Source organism: Callithrix jacchus, chromosome 1, assembly GCF_049354715.1.
Source record: "Callithrix jacchus isolate 240 chromosome 1, calJac240_pri, whole genome shotgun sequence".
NCBI lineage: Eukaryota > Metazoa > Chordata > Mammalia > Primates > Cebidae > Callithrix > Callithrix jacchus.
The window spans coordinates 148,066,436-148,085,810 of NC_133502.1; the positions used below are offsets into that span (position 1 = coordinate 148,066,436).

The 19,375-nt window shown below is 38.3% G+C and overlaps 1 protein-coding gene across 3 annotated transcripts in view; it reads left to right on the top strand.

The window, feature by feature from the left end:
- The window catches only part of STX17 (syntaxin 17), a 71,455-nt gene extending 57,024 nt beyond the window's left edge, over positions 1–14,431 (top strand). For all 3 annotated transcript variants that reach the window (XM_017975027.4, XM_078373396.1, XM_002743138.7), the window contains exons 7-8: positions 5,140–5,226; positions 5,904–14,431. In XM_017975027.4, the coding sequence (XP_017830516.3) occupies positions 5,140–5,226; positions 5,904–6,143 (327 nt within the window). In that variant the 3' untranslated portion in view covers positions 6,144–14,431. The remainder of the gene's footprint in view (positions 1–5,139; positions 5,227–5,903) is intronic.
- The last annotated feature ends 4,944 nt before the right edge of the window (positions 14,432–19,375 follow it).

Below are 19,375 nucleotides of genomic sequence, written 5' to 3' on the forward strand. Positions count from 1 at the left end.
AAAATGTGTTTTAATGTATGTAAATTATACCTCAATAAAGCTGATTTTAAAAAACAAACTACACATGTACAAAGTTCTTACTTGATACAAACACATTTCTTTTCTTCTGGGTTAGGCACATAAAAGAAAAATTAAAGATTTGTGACCATTTGATAGTTACATGTTTGATCATATTATGTATGCAGCTCATAACCTCTAATCTAAGGGAGATTTGTGCAGGAAAACTCTGGCTGTAGCCATAGCTCTATACAAATGTCCTATTTATAATAATCTTTATCAGTACATGAGACAGAATGCTAATAAGCAAAAGCTCAAAGGAGAACCCCTGATTATTATTCCCAGGGTGACTAAGTTCTCATGACCACATGGTCAAGGATTCACAGAAGCTGTATTTAAGCACAGAAGGACCTGGGAACATAACCAGAGTGACCACATCCTTTCATTATTATCACATGGACGTGATAGCATCTAGGCAAATTAACCATGTATTTAAGGAATACTTTCTATGTACATAGCACTGTGCTAAACTCAATGAAGAATAGGAAAAAACATTTGAAAAAACCTACAAGATAGTAGTAATGGTTGCACAACATTGTGAAGGTGCTTATTGCTACTAAATTGTACACTTCAAAATGGTTAAAAAGGGAAATTTATGTTATATTTATTTTACCACTACAAAAAAAACTTACAAAGCCATTGACAGATCAAGGGTATGGTCCAATAAATGTTAATAAATTAATATCTACTAGGCATCCTGCTCTATTTTTCTGCAGACTTTGTTGTTCAAGTGCCCTCTTTTCTTCCTGTAACTTTGTAACTAGCTCTATTTCTAGTCATGGAGAATTTAAAGAACCCTGGGCCAATAGTTCAGTAACAACTCACCCTTGCTGCTAGTCAGTTTTGACTTCTACCTTTTGCCTTATTCCTATGGTTTTTGTAATACAGTTTTATTCTGGAAGCATAAAAACCGGTTGCAATGAATCAGATCAGATTCCTTCATTTGTTACCTTTGTGACCTTCAGGGTGTTATTTGACAACAGTGACCTTTATAACATTGATGGGGAGGACTAAGTGAGATAATGTGTGTTATTAAGTACTTTCTATTCTCTTCCCTTCCGCTGACCCCAACTGCATTCCCCCTTTTGTCCCTCCTTTATTTTGATTCCTTCTTTGGCTCCTTGCAAAAATTTTGCTTTTTCCACCACTGTTATCCTTCAGCATTTTAGTACTGGAATTCCTTCAGTTCTAAATCCTCTGATGAATCCTCTGATATCAACGTCCTACTTATTTACTCTGCTTATTGCCTACTTGAGGCCAGTATAATCATTTATTTTGCCAGTATGTCATAGTATTTGTAAGTTTGTTTGTGGGTCTTTTTGTTTACATGATTGCATATGATTAAGGAGTGTATAGAATATACCATAGGATTTTAGAACCAGAATAGCTCAATGTGAACTGGATTGGTCAAGATCTAAGATTAGAACTTGGCTTTGAAGGCTGGCTAGAATTTAGAGAGGAATAAATGGAAGTACATAGAGTTTTGGTATTACCCTCTTAATAAACTCATAGCTTTCCAAGAACCTTAAACTTTACAACTACTGTCAGAACTCTCTAAGGAAGACCATTGCTAATGATATAAATGGATTTGGGGATTAATTTGTTGAACGTATTACTGTTGCTTGACATGGAGGATGCTAGGCCTACAAGTGTCCCCAGCAGGCATTCAAGGACAAAACAATTCATTGGTTTTGAATTTATATTCCCAAATTGCATTCTGCTTGACAAGTATAATAAACCACAGTTTATACAGAAACTTAGGAACTCCTATAGCTGTTCATCAAGATTTGTTATTTTCAGGCCAATAGGGGGACTTAATTCAGTGTTCCTTAAAATGAAATCCATAGACATATTTTTAAAGTCATTTGAGATTTTTTTTTTTTCTGTAAAAGGGGGTCTATATATTACTCTAGCTTGAGAAACACTGCAGTGTAATGAGCAAAACATTTATATATAGTTCAGCTCATTGTTAAAGGAATACTGAGAACATATATGGGGTGCCACGGGTGCCAAACTATAAAATGTCAGTCATGGAATTTGAAGATTGTCAAATGTAGGAGGCCTAGGCAGATGAAAATAAACATGAGCAAATCAGAAGCAAAAACCTCAGGGGACATTGGTAGATAGAGGTGAGAACCACCATTAATGTCTGGAACTAGATTTCACAGGCTGGGTCAGGGTTGTATATGTATCTTTTGGTCCCACAAAAAGAGCCAAGGACATAGTGAACAGGTAGTGACACCATTCAGCTCTGCATGGAGTCTAGTTTGGCATTCTACTGATGATGATTGACAACTTTGTGACAACAGTTTGCTGCCTAACTGAAACCTTTGTGGGGGTCGTTGAGTCCTCCTTACTCAAGAAGCAGAATTTGAAGTCGCAAACCAAGCAAAACATGGACAAGAGAAAGGCAGATACGCACAATCGAAGGGTGCCTATTGATTCCAGGATAGGGGCTGTCTGCCCTCTGCCTCCTTCCTACACCCCAGCCCCATATTTTAGCATGCTTTCTGATGGCATGAATAAATACTTATAAATGTGGGCTAATCCCTAAGGTGGGATGAGCCTCATCAAATGCTGGTGATTGCAATAATGAGGAACTTTGTAGTTCAAATAATCGGTGATCTCAGGATTGGTTTTTTCTTGTGGTTGCGTCTTCAGTTATTCAAAATTATTTTGATGAAAAAATATTTAAATAATTTTTAAATTTTGCTTTAATTTTAAAAAAGTCATAGAAGTACAATATCCAACCCCCCTCCTTTTTTTTAAATATATCAGCAACTGCATCTGCAATATCCAACCCTTTTTTAAGGAAGGAATATTAAAAAGTATTTCCCTGAGGCTTTACTATCACACTTGGGGTACAGAAATGGCAATAATCCTGGCAGGCTCCTCCCTTTTGCTGGAATTATTTTAGGGCTGAAGGAAGGAAAACACATTGACTATTTTTCCTCTACTCTTCAACTCATCAACATATAACAGCTGATGATAAAGTTTTAAGCCTGTGATTTATCTGCTGGCATAGACTTTTCCAGGCAAGAATGGAAAGTGTTGGGGGTGTCCTAAATAGAAACAATGATAGGGTGTCAGAAATCTAGACAAGTTGTTTATTATTAGTGCTGGTACTTTTTCTTCTGTGAGTCAGAAAAAGAAAGCCGACTTAAATAAGTTTTGCTATTAAGGAAAATAAAAATTGAATGAATGCTAAAAGATATCTAATGTTTTAGTGCCATAGAATTTTCAAGCATCAAAATAAATAGTTAAATCTATTTTTTGATAGAAAGATGAGAGTTAACACTTCCTTAGGGAAATCAGGATGAGTTTTTCTATTTTTCCCCTCACACTTTCCAAAAACATTTTATCTCCACTTCAACTCTATGAAGGTATAAGTTTCATCATTCTCACTTGATAAATGAGAATACTGATAGCTAGAGAGCTTGAGTAATTTGTCTAAGGGTACATAGTGGCATTAGCTGAGATTTGAACACAGATTATCTCACTAAGGGTGGTGCCCTTGATCTGAGCACATATAGTAGTGGTTCTCAAAGTGAGAATTGTGGACTGGCAGCATCAGCATCACCTGGGAGCTTATTATCTCAGGCTTCATCTCAGGCCTACTGGATCAGAAACTCCAGGCACGGGGCCCAGCAATCTGTGTTTTAAGAAGACTAAGAACCATTGTTAAACTTGTCTCTGACAGAGACATTCAAAGGAAAACCAATAAGGAACTTCCTTAGAGATTGTGTTAGAGATGTCAAGATAGTGGTGGAGAATACTGGAATGAAGGGGTACCACGACTGTGAAGAAAGATATTTTATGTATGAGAAGGGAAGGAATATCAGTAATGCTAAGAGGAAACAAACGTGGGAAAAAATAGCTGTGTTGTTTGGGCTTCATGTTTTCAAATGAAATGATGGTTGGAATTAGAAAAGTGTTATTTGTATCTGCGTCAATATAAATGAATAGGTCAGTTATATAAGGGCAATCAAATACTTCAGGATTAAAGTTGAATTATTTCACCCTCATTGTAGGTGGCATCTGTCTAGGATCAAAGAGAGATTCTTTTTTTTTCCTGCCCATTAAAAAAAAATAGTCTGTAAACAGTTTGTGATTGTTGATTATATGTTGGCTTATACATTTGTTGTTTATACATTTGCTAAATTTCATCATACTATTCCATTAAAAGCAGTACCTGTTATATGTAAATTCTATCTAAAGTTGATTTAAAAATAGGAATGTGTTCCTACAGCAAGTGATGAATTCGTGTCACTGGAGGTGTCTAAGCAGAGCTTCAGTAACCACTTGTCAGGAATGTTATAGTAGGACTTCACACATCAGAGAGGAGAACTGACCCGACCTCAACATTCCTTCCACCCAGAGATTCCATGAGTCACAGTTGCTGTTGTGCCAGCACAGGTGTTGCCGTTTTATGTAGGATGCTTTATTAATATATTTGATCTGAAGCATTTTAAACTGTCATGATTTTACAATGTATTCAGATACACAGGTGTAAAACACAGAACAGTGAATTCATTCACTGATCCCTACTGCATGTTACAAATGGAAAGAGCTCATAGTAGATCAAACCATATTCTAGTCTTGCTCCTGAAACATAACAATTTGTATTTATTGGACCAAGGGCATTTTACTCCTAAGGTAAATGTGCCTGATTTAAACTGAATCTTCAAAGAAGCTAAATTAGGGAGGTGTTTTGGGGGTTTGATTTTTTGTTTTTTTCCATCAAACCCAATATGACGTGTAAATGCTTATTTGGACTTTTTTTCTTGTACGTAGATTCATCTGGAGAATAATATGTTTGTATGTTTGAGTGAATTTTAGTGTGAGATGCTTTTTGCTGTAAAGTTGCCACCCTTTTATTACCTAATAATTAAGACCCCCCCCCTTTTTCTTATGAAAGTTAATTTGTCCTTTTGACATGGTTTATCAGATGCTATTAATGAACCATATTAAGACGGCAAGGCTGCAGTACCCGGGGACCTGATTACAGGAATTAAAATAGTGTGTGTTGGCTCCCTGCTGCTCCCCAGCAGGACCGCTCACTCATAATTCCTTTGCATCTAGTCTCAGCAGGAGAAGATTGACAGCATTGCAGACCATGTCAACAGTGCCGCTGTGAATGTTGAAGAGGGAACCAAAAACTTGGGGAAGGTAAGATTCTGCTCCTGCTGACAAATCAATGGTACTTTGGCTCCCAGGAATCTCTAGTATTAACCCAATTGATCTGCTCTCTTCAACGTTCAGGGAACCAGCAATTAAGGAAATAAGGAAGAAATGACACATAGGTAGTGCAAGAAATCAATGTTGTAATATTCTACTCTAACATTCCTTCTATCAGGAGAGTAATTTCTTCAAAGAGAGAATAAACAGTAGCTGTGCTATAAGGCATTTGGTGTTTCCAGGGAATATTTGCAGAGGGTGAAAGTGTAAGTATGTGACAGCACACATGGAGTGGGACCATCTATTTTCCATAGGATGTTGCTTTTAACCCCAGGCACACAGCACAGAATAATCTCTGTGCAACATAAAAGCTTTGGGGGGAATCTGTGCCTGCCAAAACAGTTTAAATAAGCCAGCTAGATAGTTAGTGAATTGATTGTTTTGCAAGTAAAATCAATTTCCTAGCTCAGTTCTCTAAGTTCTGAGATCTGGAGCAATTGTAGTACCTGTGGAATACTTTCTGTTTCCCCCTACAAGTTCAGTCTGTAAGGTTAATTATGTACCAAGAGTTAAAGAGGCATTGCCAGGAGTAATGAGAGGAAAACGTACATCACCACAGGCAGATATTCTCAACTCAGTTTCTAAATTGAATTTTTTTTTTTTTACAGGCTGCAAAATACAAGCTGGCAGCTCTGCCTGTGGCAGGTGCACTCATCGGAGGAATGGTAGGGGGTCCTATTGGCCTCCTTGCAGGCTTCAAAGTGGCAGGAATTGCAGCTGCACTTGGTGGTGGGGTGTTGGGCTTCACAGGTGGAAAATTGATACAAAGAAAGAAACAGAAAATGATGGAGAAGCTCACTTCCAGCTGTCCAGATCTTCCCAGCCAAACTGACAAAAAATGCAGTTAAAAACCAAACTTCAATATTATTGGTGCCAACATGTCTCTCCTAATGAGGACCTTTGCTGCTGTTGGACACTCCATCACCTTTTGGAACACAAGTATATCAAGATAGTGGCTACTGATGTTCAAGTGGGATTGAAGTGTGATAAGCGGATATATTTTGTTGTTTGCTGGGGTGTTCATGGAGATGTTAGAGATTGAGGCCCTGGGCTGAGGGTGTATAATGTATATGTCAGGTAATGTTTGAAGACTGCCAAGGAGCAGATTTTCTCCCTGGAAATGTGAAAACTGAACCTATAACTCTGATAAGGACTTGAGATGTGTAGAAAGGTTGGGTTATGGAAGACTAGTTTCTTCCATAACCCTGAATTGGAGCCCTTAAGGCTAAGTGTAGATTACCGAGGTTTGTTAGAGAGAAAAGAGTAAGAGTTCAGGAGCCTTTGTTATCAGATGGGGAAATAAGGGCCTAGTGAGGATTACAGGTGAACTACATAGTGGAGTCAATTGGCGAACCCTATTGCAGTTTGGTCCAACTATGTTTTCTGGTGAAGGAAATTAATGATGTAAGAAAATGAAAGTGGCTCAACTTCTCTTCCAGATATCTTCATTTGTGACACTGGCTTCTGAACTCTTCCTCTGCCTCTCTTTAAATAAATAACACAGAATTTCAAGTGGTAGGAGACTTATGAAGCCAGTCATCAAGCTCGCTCTGTCAGCCTGTCTCCTAACACCTTAAAGATCTTGTGCCCTGTGCCATCCCTCCCTTGTCATTATGAAGTTCTTTGGTTTCTGGGGTGAATTCTACCCATGTATAATGAGGAATTCTCTCATAACACTTTTTGTCTTGTCTCTCATCTCTGTTCATCCCTTCCTATAACCTCTAGATAAAAAGAAAAGAAAAAAATTTCCAGATATTTTCAACATTGTTAGAGTTTGGGCTAAAATGAGCAAGGAGAAAAAAACACCAAGAACATTTCCTGGCATGTTCCAATTGTAAGGGCTGATGTATCTGCCAGATAGGGGGTCTCTGACTCAGTCTTCTTTTTAGCTGGTCTCTGGGGGGAGCTGAGAATTTACTTGCTACCTCACTTGTGTTACTACCATCCTTTTCCCCAGACATTTTATCTCCTATGCATTCCTTTGCTTTTTATAGCTGCTCTTTCTTCCCCAAAGTGGTGTTCCCATGCTTACTTTTATCACATTCTAGACAATGATAGACAAAGCCTCATGCAAGACTCAGACCCAGGGAAGGGTGTGGTGCTAATCTCAACACCTGACATTGACAGCAAGGATGGTTCAGACCAACCTTATGTCTATCTCAAACTGCAGAAAGACTTTAAATTTGGAAAAAAGAATTTAAGATTACAGGCAGCCTCCCTCTATACCCAACCTCATTTAAAATAGTAGGGAATCATCTTTTGCCTTAGTCTTTACTCTTTTCTGAGCACAGGAATGGGCACCTGCACCCCAGAAAGTGTGAGCTGTCTTTCTGACAGGAGCTAAGGATTATCAGGCCATTGGATGGTTTATCACTTCTTTCTGAGTTTACTTTTTTTTTTTTTGAGATGCAGTTTCGATATTGTTGCTCAGGCTGGAGTGAAATGGCATGATCTGAACTCACCACAACCTCCGCCTCCCAGGTTCAAGCAATTCTCCTGGCTCAGCCTCCAGAGCAGCTGGGATTACAGGCACCTGCCACCATGCCTGGCTAATATTTTGTATTTTTAGTAGAGATAGGGTTTCTCCATGTTGGTCAGGCTGGTCTCGAACTCCCGACCTCAGGTGATCCACCTGCCTCGGCCTTCCAAAGTGCTGGGATTACAGGAGTGAGCCACCGCTCCTGGCCTACTTTTAATAACTTATTGATTGCTGCCTTTCATGTCCCTGTCTAATCTAAAGAGACTTTCTCTTTCATACTTCTTGAATCTCACCAATAAATTCCAGTGAAACAGCACCATTTCTTAGTATCATTAAAAAACTAGAAAGTATGAAGTATTGCTCTCTGCTGCTATGTATCATTAACATAATAATACCAAGACGGAAATACTTTGAATAAGTGTCAGAGTCTGATCCAGTATCTGATATTGGACACCTGTGAGGCTGGGATAATTGCTTTTGAACTACACCTCTTCTCTAGTTTCTGGACCTTGCTCTGTCCCTTTAACACAGGATATTCAAACCTGAATGAGGATCAGAACTCACCCAGGCACTTAACTTAAAGCAAGATTCCTAAACTTCAGTTCCAGGGGTAATTCTGACATCACTAGTCCAGCATAGTCAGCTGAGATTATAAATATAAGAAACAGTTACATCAAGATTCAGCTGTGTCATTTAATTCTGAAATTGCCAGTATTCTACCCTTCTTCATCACTGCATATGACCCCACTCCTCCAACCCCAAATTGTCTATCCTTTCAGCCCACCAACTTAGCAGCAGCACTAGGGATTCATTATGAGGTCAGTCTGGTTTACACAAGGACCTGAAGGAGAAAGGAAGCCTGTATTTGAAGCTCTCACTTTGTGTTGGTATCTCTCATTTTTACTGAGCCAATGTGGAACACCACTGTTTGTATTTGTATAAGCCCTTGACTTTTACTGCTCATCACGATTGGAATATTACTCTAGTGGTCTTCACACATAGCCAAGTTATAGTCCTTTTAAAAAGTATCTCATTTCCCCATAATGGAACCTAATAGCCAACTTTTTCATAGAAATTGGTAGAAGAATTTGATCAACTATAAACAATAAAGTGTTTATAAGTAGTAGTTAGTACGATGCAGAAACCAATCTTAAAATTGAATTCAATGTTTTATCATATCCAATTAAATATCTTCTCCAATTCATGTGTAATTTTTACTACAACAAGTTAGAAAATAGGGAACTCTTTGATTAAGGTCTTATTTTGTGGGCCTTCATTTGGATAAAGGCAGCAATCCTAAGGCCTTTTTCCCATAATCTGAGAATTTCTCTGTAGAGCAGAGACTTTTAAGCCATTTGGCTGTAACCCACGGTAAAAAAAAATGCATTTATATCAAACCTTAGCATATGCTTAACAAACAATACTTACCCTTCTGAGGTTTTTTTATTGTTTCAGTTTTCAAAATATGCCAGTCGCAACCCACTAAATTGATTTAATAATCTGCCAATGGGTTGTAATCCTTAGCTTGAAAAAAAACAGGCTCACAAAAGAACTGATATTTCTTGAATACCTTCTGTTCACCAGACATTTTACGAGTAAGGAAACTGGCCTCAGAGAAATAATTTGCAGAGGTTTACTCATCTACAAAGGTGTGAAGCCAGGAATGTTAACTAGGTCTGTTGAGCTACAAAAACGGTTTTATGTCTCTCATACTATACTGCCCCTCTACAAAATTGAGATGGGGTTGGGTGCAGTGGTTCATGCCTGCAACCCCAGCACTTTGGGAAGCTGAGGCCAGAGGATCACTTGAGCCCAGGAGTCTGAGACCAGCCTGGGCAACATAGTGAGACTGTGTCTACAAAAAAAAAAAATTAAAAATTAGCTAGGTGTGGCATAGCACACACCTGTAGTCCCAGCTACATTGGAAGCTGAGGTGGGAGAATCACTTGAGCCCAAAAAAGGTGGGCCATCCATTCTGCTTTATTACTTTATTACTTTTTTTTTTTTTTTTTTTTGCCAAACAAGCTTTGAAATAACACATTCCATTCATTTGCATCTTTTAAAAAAAAACTTCTGATTCCTCACCAAGTGTCCAGCAGCCTCAAAAGTTTTTAATGATAGCTGTTGCAGACGTACATAGTGCTCAATTTGGCCCTTAAACTATAAAATCAAGAATATTTCAGTCCCACCTACCTGCCTACAAGTTTTCTTAAAGTTCACTGGTTATAAAAAGCACCATTGTTTAAACAGTTCTTTTTATGTAATTTAAAAATAAACTTGAATGCTTTTAAAACAGTTTATTATAACTCATAGATTAAATGATTATTATCCTTTAAAATGATACCCTTGGGAAATCAGATACTTACTGTAGTGACGCTAATACTAATGTTACTTAGACTAATTTTGAAACTATTTTTTCAGAATTGCCTCTAAAGACATTTTGCAAACCATCCCAGAAAAGGTGGTATGATGGTGCTTTGTAGAACTGGCCAGAGTTCCTGGAGGATTTTGAGGTTATACTGAAACAGAGTGCTGTACAGGGAGAATTCCATAAGTCCAAAAAACCTCCTTCTGTGGGCTGCCTGCCTGCCTGCCTTCCCTCCCTTAAGTGCTCTAAGTTGTTTGTACAGGAATAAGAACCAAATACTGGTAACATTGATCACAAGAAGATGAGGAAACCTATAAGTATATAATGTAGATATTTTCCTTCCATTAAAGTAGAGAAACCAAACCATGCTTTTTGTTAACCTTACATATGAAAGGTGTTTCTCAGGGTCCCCTTTGTCCTTTACTTCTGCCATATGAAATCTTACAAGGAAGGATGAAGGAAAGCCTGGGGAAAAAAGTTCTCCTGGGAAATGAGGTGTTTTCTTGTTATAAAGTAGAAAGTGTCTGTGGTTCACAGGTACTTATGAATGTTAGATAATATTCTTAAGTAATCAGAAGCCTAGTAAAAGGTAGGGGAGTTGTTTTTCCTCCAGCCTAAATTAATATTAAAAGTTTGGGGGTATTTTTTGTTTTTAAATTAACACCTTATTGTTTTTAACAAGTGGTTCTCACAATTTACATTCATTAATTTGATGCCCTTTTACAAAGAAACATCTTAGGTATTATAAACAATGTAAAGGACCCACATGGTATGTATCCACATTGCTACTCTCAAGTAGAAATGGTAGTTAAGAAATACATCTGTGCAATATTCAATTGAAAAACCATAAAAGCTGTCAAAGGCAAATGATTTGCTCCAGATCACAAAACTAGTTAGCACAAAAGCTAAGACTATAACCAGGATCTAAGAAAAAAATCCTGAAGGTAATATAAGTGAGTGTTATACCGTATCAAGTTACCTGCTAAGGCTTGTAATCTTTCAGACTAGCTTTAACATTCCAAATCAGGCAGTAGCTACAATGAAAAGAGAATTGGTTGGGAAATCCTGAGATCAGAGTTCTGCTTTGGCTTTGACTCTTATAGCAAGATTTTTTTTGAATCAGGGGCAGCTATCTCCTCCCATCCCAGTCATGAATCTTCCAACCTTAGTGGTCACCAGCTTGACTCCATTCCTTATATCTAGCCTGGTGCTGTCAATTCTCCATTAAATGTTAGTTGCATCCATTTCTAAATACATATCCATCACTCTAGTAAAAGACTTTTACGTCACACCTTGCACTTGATCTTCCCCCAACATTAAGTGGCTCAGTTCCTCATATCACAAGAATTAACCACCAAGTCCATCTTTCACTTTTCTACTGAAAAATTTTCAGTGACTCCCATTGAATACCAAATAAAGTTCAAATCCTTTAGATTGGCATTCACAGCTTTCTATGTTCTGGCTCCAGCTTTATCTCTTCAAACTCACTACTCACCATCTGACAATGCCACTAAAAATCCACAAGAGTGATTTTAAGGTTTATATATGGTGAAGGATCAAACTGGTAGTAAACCAGGTTTACATTTTTCTGGTCTAAAATTATTTCTATATTACTTCACTTTATTATAGTCAGCTGGGATTTATTTAAGCTCCTGGGCAAGCCTAAAACTTGTATCCTGAAGAAAATATTTTTTTCCACCAGAAGAAATTGCATTCAATTTCTTAACCTTCAAAACAATGTCAGTCTTGTCACCTGTGCATTTGGTGGCCAAAGCGCAAGTATTCTTCAGGAGCATAAATACTCCAGCCTTGAATGGACTACTGTCCAGCTCCTGTGAAAAACTTAGTATTTGAGAAAGATATTCAACAGTATGTGTTTTCTATATACTTCACAAGTAGTTGAGATTTTCTTGTATTAAGGTTAATCACTAAAAAGATGTTTACTTGGGTTTCATTAACCCTCCTTTAGATGTTTTACATTCTATTGTTAAACACTTGGTGTTAGCAAGGGTCAGCACAAGAAAAGGCTCAATGGCAAGAATTTCTGCAAATTCTGTAAAGCTTACTGAATTCATTTGTCATTTATTATGTTGCTGAGTGGTGCTTGAATAAGGAAACATGCAATAAATTTACTCACTCAACAAACATTTAACTGAATACCTGTTGTGTGTTGAGTGCTAGGGCCATACATAGAAAAATGCTAGACCTATAGAATCTACCCTTGTAAACCATTCAAATACCTAAAGCAAGTAAATCACAGTAAAACATGGTAAGTGCCCTAAGAGAGGAATGAACAAAGTAATAAGAGGGCACACAGAATGGAGGACAAACTCGGCTTGGAAAAGAAGGGGCAGGCTTTGTGGAACATGTAGTATTTGAGCAGTACCTAAAGAAGAATATGCCCGATTGAAGATGGAGTTATGGACAAAGGGCTCAAAACATAACATGGTGGGCTTACAGAAAACTAAGAAATTAAACACACCTGAGTGATGAAGCTGGTTGGATGGAAATACAAACCAGGGTGTTACCTATTTAAAATTTAATAATTCTTTGTTCATAGGAATTGATGTACTGCTTTCTGTCAGATAAGACTGTTATTCCTCCGAGTTCTTCATTTTGCCTTCTTGCCAGGGAAGTTAGTATTAAACCTCACATTTGGTGGAGTTCTTGGTATATTTGCCTTCCTTTCCCAAATACTGTGCTTTCTTCCCTCTCTGCTTATGAGATCCTCTGCTTAACACTGAATGCCCTCTTTGTTCCTGTCCTAATAGTCATTCTGTATTTATTGAAAACCCTCTGAGAAAAGTCATGAAATTTACTTCTTAGTGTCAAAGTCCTTCACAATCATTTTCCATCTCTACATGAATATTTCTTGACCACTGAAATTCAGTGGCTCCCATTTTCACTTATGGTTAATTCTGCAATGTTCTCCAACTTCAGAGAGGTAAAATTCTTTCACTGGTGATGGTGTGATCTCCCCAACTAGAATGTAAGCTGCTTTCAGGGCAGGGATCATATCATCTTCTTTGAGTACTTCTTGCCATGAAATACAGTGATGAGAAGGAAAAAAGAAACTACATTCCTGTTAATGACTGTTAGATGATGAGTGATGAGGTAATAACATGTGAGTTCTATCTTTTGGAGACATGTATTGAAATATGAAATCGCTTTCTAAGACATATCAAATCCTTGCTTAGTACCCACTTTTGTATATTAACAGGAATGAATGATGCAACAGAAGAAATCTAGACAACTCTAGGACTTGGAAATCATGAATTTAAATTTTCATAATTTGAAGGTGAAGATATTTCTATCTCTTTTTCCAATTAAAAGTCATGACTTGAAAGAGGATATAGGACCTGAATCACTGAAGAAATGCTGTGAGAAAATTTGGACTGATTTATCTTCCATCCTACCACAGGATTGCGAGGTCGGAATAGCAAGAATCCAAGAAGCATTGATAGTCTGACAGACTAGTATTGAAACAGGGTGCAGCAACAGGAATTTAATGGCTGTATCAAGCAAGCAGATATTGGCATTAGGCAAGGGCAGGACTGAAGAGATAAGCATTTGACAGGATTCGAACCTAGGTCTCTAATGTTAAGGTTCATATACTTATTACACCAAATAGCCTCTCAATGAGCTGTTAGGAATGAAAGGAAATCAAGTGGCATTTACTACTTCTCCATAATTCTCTGTCTTTCCTCTATAGGTTTTAATATTCATAACAGGTTGCTACTTAGCAGGGTACAATAGGGGTCAACAATTCAGGACATCCTTAACTCTTCCTCCTTCCTGCCTTGACACTTTGCTATCTCACAGAGTGGTTATGAGGATTAAAAGACAATTCTTGTCCAGTGCCTAGAATAGTGCCTGGCTTCTAGTAACTGCAAATGTTAGTTGCTGTTAGTTAGAATTGTTATTTTTTCCCAAAGTTTAAAGGAAATGAACATTAATTTTAAAAAGGTATGTACCTACAAGAATAGTGTTAGGGAGGCACCTAAAATGAGTGGAGACTTGAATACTAAGAATCCTTAAAATGATTTTTTTTAAAAAAGGCTTTATTAAGAATGATATCCAAACATGAAAATATGTAAGATCCAGTTAGAAGCAGGGTGGTCATACATCCCAGTTTGTCTAGGATAGTCCCAATTTACATCTGTTGTCCTGGTGAAACTATTACTAATGCTCCCTTTTCATCTCAGTGTCCTGGTTTGGATGAAAAAAATTACAATGGTCACCCTAGTTATAAGGGCAATGAAAGTAAGTGTGGCGTTACCAAAAACAAAGAGCATCTGTGTTTTAAAAGGATTGATCATTTCTAGGCCCAGATAAAAAACAAAATCCCGGGCCGGGCACGGTGGCTCAAGCCTGTAATCCCAGCACTTTGGGAGGCCGAGGCGGGTGGATCACGAGGTCAAGAGATGGAGAGCATCCTGGTCAACATGGTGAAACCCCGTCTCTACTAAAAATACAAAAAATTAGCTGGGCATGGTGGCGCGTGCCTGTAATCCCAGCTACTCAGGAGGCTGAGGCAGGAGAATTGCCTGAACCCAGGAGGCGGAGGTTGCGGTGAGCCGAGATTGCGCCATTGCACTCCAGCCTGGGTAACAAGAGCGAAACTTCGTCTCAAAAAAAAAAACAAAAAAAAAAAAAACAAAATTCCAATGTTAGTGGGAACATAAACATGCAAGTTAAAGCGCTACCAGTAATTGCAAGGAACAAGAAAATAGGAAATGTTCTAGAACACTGAGCTTGGGCAAAACGCTACATTTAAGGCGTAAAAGCTGGATTCCAGAAGCCACAGACCAGGAAATTTACGTTTGAATCCTGGAAAATTTCTGAAATGGACAGCTAATATTTTAAATCAAAAAGCCATGCTCATTCTGGACTCAGAATTGATAACCTGTTCTATTTCCTTGCTGTGTGCACAGCGAGGAATCCCATGTTCTAGTCCCCTTCCTGGGCAGTAGTTAGGGCAAGAAAACAAGGCATCAGTATTCTAAGAGTAAGCTAATCCTATCTAGGCCAGTTTACACAGGGCACCAAGGCAGTGGGAAAGCAGTTTCTTCCCTGGTAGTCATGCCAATAAGTAAAACACATGGGATATGCTATTATTACCTGAGAGGACCAGAGTTGTGAGAAAAATCACAGGTCGGCAATACCTAACAATACTTTTATTACAGTAAGATAGAATAATATTGACAGCCTCTATTAATCCTCGTAGAGAAGAGCCTGATGTGCTTAGGAAAGTATAGCTCTTTCTGAGCAAGAAAGCACTTCTTTTAGGAAGGCTCCCCTAATTCCCAAGACTGTGCACACCTCCATGTTCTCTGTGACTAACTCACATCCTAGCACCTACAACATTTCATTATAATCACCTTTTTACACATCTGTTTTGCTCCTTCACTCAACTTTGAGCTCCTTGATGGTAGGTGCCGTCTCCTGTTAGATCAGTGGACTGGAAACAATAGATAATGCTTGCCGAATGGTAAATGGTATTTGTAAACCATAACAGGGTTATTTTGTCAAGTCTGTTGCTCCATGAGGCTAAGCTAGGGGTCAGGTTCACCTCATAGCAAATGTGTGGAGTGCAGAAATTTTCCAGCACCTCTGCAGCACTCTGCATTACCCAAGAGGGTATTTAAGTGTCATTCTGAGAGTTATGTATCACTGGATTGGTGTGCACTGTTAAGATTTTAATCTATTCTAGACAGAAAATCTTAGGACCCCAAAGCCAGATTTAGATATAGGATTAAAGGTGACTAGATTCACCTAAAAACGTTTGTGATGGACAGAATCATCAGATAATTGAGATTTGCAGATTAACCAGTAGAACTCTTTCCACTTGTGGTGATGTTTTCTTGTTCTTTAATCATTTGCTCACATATTTATTATTTAATTTGGCTTTTTCACCATCAGAGATTTCCCGAGTACCTTCAGTGTCACAAGTGCTGGGATTACAAAGATAGACGAGTTCTTTTAGGGTATTCACATGTAGTGATAAGGAAGAGAGATACATGTATTTGTAACTCTGAATTAGACCGGGTACTCTAAAATCCACACAGGACTGCGGGACCACAGGGAGCAACAAGCATTATTAGGCATTGAAGGATGAATAGGAGGAATTTACTAAGCAAGGTGGGGGAAGGGGTATTTTAGAGAAGCAATCTGTAAGCTGCACTTTTTCTCCTCTGGTGACTCTAAAACCTATTGTTTAAGGGCAGGCCAGCCATTCCCTAACGCGTTCTTCAAGAGGGAACTTTGATGCTTGCTTCAACAAAAGGCTGGGTTTGAGTGATCACATGGATTCATACAGCTTTCCATTCTGATTTGGTACAATTAAATTAGCTAGGAAATAACTTTAAACTGAAAAAGCCAGCAACTTTGGTCATCTATATTCTGAGTAAAGTGTTTACAATATGATGTTATTTGTAACAGTAAATTAGTAAAAAGTCTCAAATATAGAAATTTTTATAAATATAATTTTATTACTTGGAAATACATACAAAAATTCAAACACAGCTAAAAAACAGTTGCTAAGCAGAGGTCCTATCCAACCTGCTTAATGAACACATAAACAGTTATTATCAGCATAAAACTTGAGTCCTGAAACAACTGTCTTCAGGGTCGTTAAATAATGGGTTTAAAAACAGGTAACTGTTTTGTTCTTTACACCTATTTAAATCTTTCCCCCAAATAGAGTACTAACATTTGTTTGGTTCATGAGGTTTTACTTTAGAAAAATAGCTAAAGCTATAGCTAATTATTTTGAAACCTGCAATACGTTTGCCCGTTTTCAGTCTTCTGTCACCTTTCTCCATGGTTTCTCAAAAATTCCCAATAGTTGTTAACAGAAAGCATTTGCAACCTCCAGCAGCTCTCTAGAATACAGAAGTGTGGGTCTAACAGCCTTGAAATCATTTAAGGTGGCAAGATTTTTTTTTGCTTTTCATTTTTGCAATTTCCTGTCATTTTATTTTGGTCCAGTGATATCTTCTTGTAAGAGAAAAAAAAACTGAGTTATTCTGCTCTTCCTGATTGTCAATCCGTTACAATACTTTATCCATTCTTTTTGCCCTTACTCAGGTTTTAAAAAGAAAAAAAAAGCCTTGACAACTTTAGCATTTTCTATAAATTTAAGCTTATTCTGAGCTTGAACATTTCAAATACTTTTATATTTCACTCTCCTCTCTGTAGTTTTGTCATGCCAGTTTTCCCCTCTTTTGCACATGATCTTTGGCAGCCTGGTTTTATCAGAGATGCTTTACATGCCCATTCTCTATCTTATTTCTCTAGGCTCTTTTAACTTACAAAAAAATAATTTTTAGAATGTCATTTAAAAGTTTTGATCCTTTTATGGTCCCCCTCACAATTTGCAAAACTGGAAAAGGTAGCTGGCTAAGAAGCAGAAAGGCCTCCTTTTGGTTTTGGGACTCAACTGTGTTCTTCAGTCTAGTCTTGCATCCCGTCTTCCTAGCTGAGGAGCCTGAGGCCCCCAAGTAGACTGGATAAACCAGGGAAGACTTCTACCTGTAGTGGTCTCTGGTTCATGGTTCAGAGGGGAACAAGCCTAAATTTGAGACTTGCTTCCACAGTATTCTTTCTGAAACTTAAAAGTGAACATACTTCCCTGCTTGCAGTCTGTTGATGGATCTCTGCTGCCTACAATATATGGTACAAACCCCTTAGTCTGGCACACAGGACCTGTGTGACCAGCTCCCATTTCTTTCCCTAGCTTCCTTTATCATTTCCTCCCAACCCCAAATGCCTTACTACAAGAACTTTTTTCTCTAATACGTTAGCCTGTTTCACACTTTTGCTCAGATTATTCCCTCAGCCAGATCCCTACCTCCTGAGAAAACCTATTCATCTTTTAAATGCTCAAAATATCCTCAAATCTCTGCTACTGAGTGCTCCCTTATGCCCTCATTAACCTTTACTTTCTTCTATCTTTACATCTATGTTAGTCATTGTTTACTAACAATGTCTATCCATCTGCCTGACGAGATTGTAAACAAGGGCAGAAAGTGTTTTATTCAGCGTCACATCTTTCATCATATACTACAACACCAAAAAAACTTGGACTGAATAAAGTCAGACTGAAATCTGCCTCCCTGTGACTTCCTCAAATCCTAGTTCAAGCCCTAGGATACAGATAGACAATGCCGGCCCTTGAAATATCTAAAGACTGTCCCAGTCCCAAGTCTTCTCCAAGCAAAACAGCCATAACACCCATGTTTTAAAAACCTCTTTTTATCCAAGCTGCCCTTTCATGGAGTGCACTTGAGCTTAATGACTTTTTATAAAATTAGGCACCAAGTCGTAATGAGTGAGTGCTGAGTCCCTCGGGTAAAAAAGTAACCACGGGCCTGGCGCGGTGGCTCAAGCCTGTAATCCCAGCACTTTGGGAGGCCAAGGCGGGTGGATCACGAGGTCAAGATATCGAGACCATCCTGGTCAACATGGAGAAACCCCGTCTCTACTAAAGATACAAAAAATTAGCTGGGCACGGTGGTGCGTGCCTGTAATCCCAACTACTCAGGACTCTGAGGCAGGAGAATTGCCTGAACCCAGGAGGCGGAGGTTGCAGTGACCTGAGATCGCGCCATTGCACTCCAGCCTGGGTAACAAGAGCGAAACTCCGTCTCAAAAAAAAAAAAAAAAAAAAAGTAACCACGGTCACTTTGCTTCATTCATTAAACAAATGCCTGATGGTGACTACTAAGTGTCCAGAAATTCTAGGCACTAGTGATGTAGACATTACATTTAGTTTCCTTGTCCTCAATGGCTTTACAGTCCAGAGTTATGGTCTGGCAGGGCCAGAGCCTATTAGTGGCAGGGCTAGAGCCTAAGTCCAACATGTATGAATGCTAAATCATACTTCCTCAAATCGACTCCCTTAACAGCCACTCTATTATCTTAGAACATAATGAACATGTACTCCTTGAGGTCTTTTTTATAATAACTACTCCCAAGCCACCTCTCTGCAACCTAACTCTTGAATTTATCTTTTGTTGATTATTTTTTTCAAACCCAATTACAGGATTACAATATTATTCCAGTTGATTGCATGTGCTGCTTTTGGTCCTGTGTGCTATCTTCAATATTTGTGAATTTCCATGCTGACCCTCACAGATCTGGTCCATCATCTAACCTGAGGACCATAACTCTAACTTCATTCAACTGATTGGTTAAAAGCAATGAAGATAACAGAACTAAGGCCCAACTGC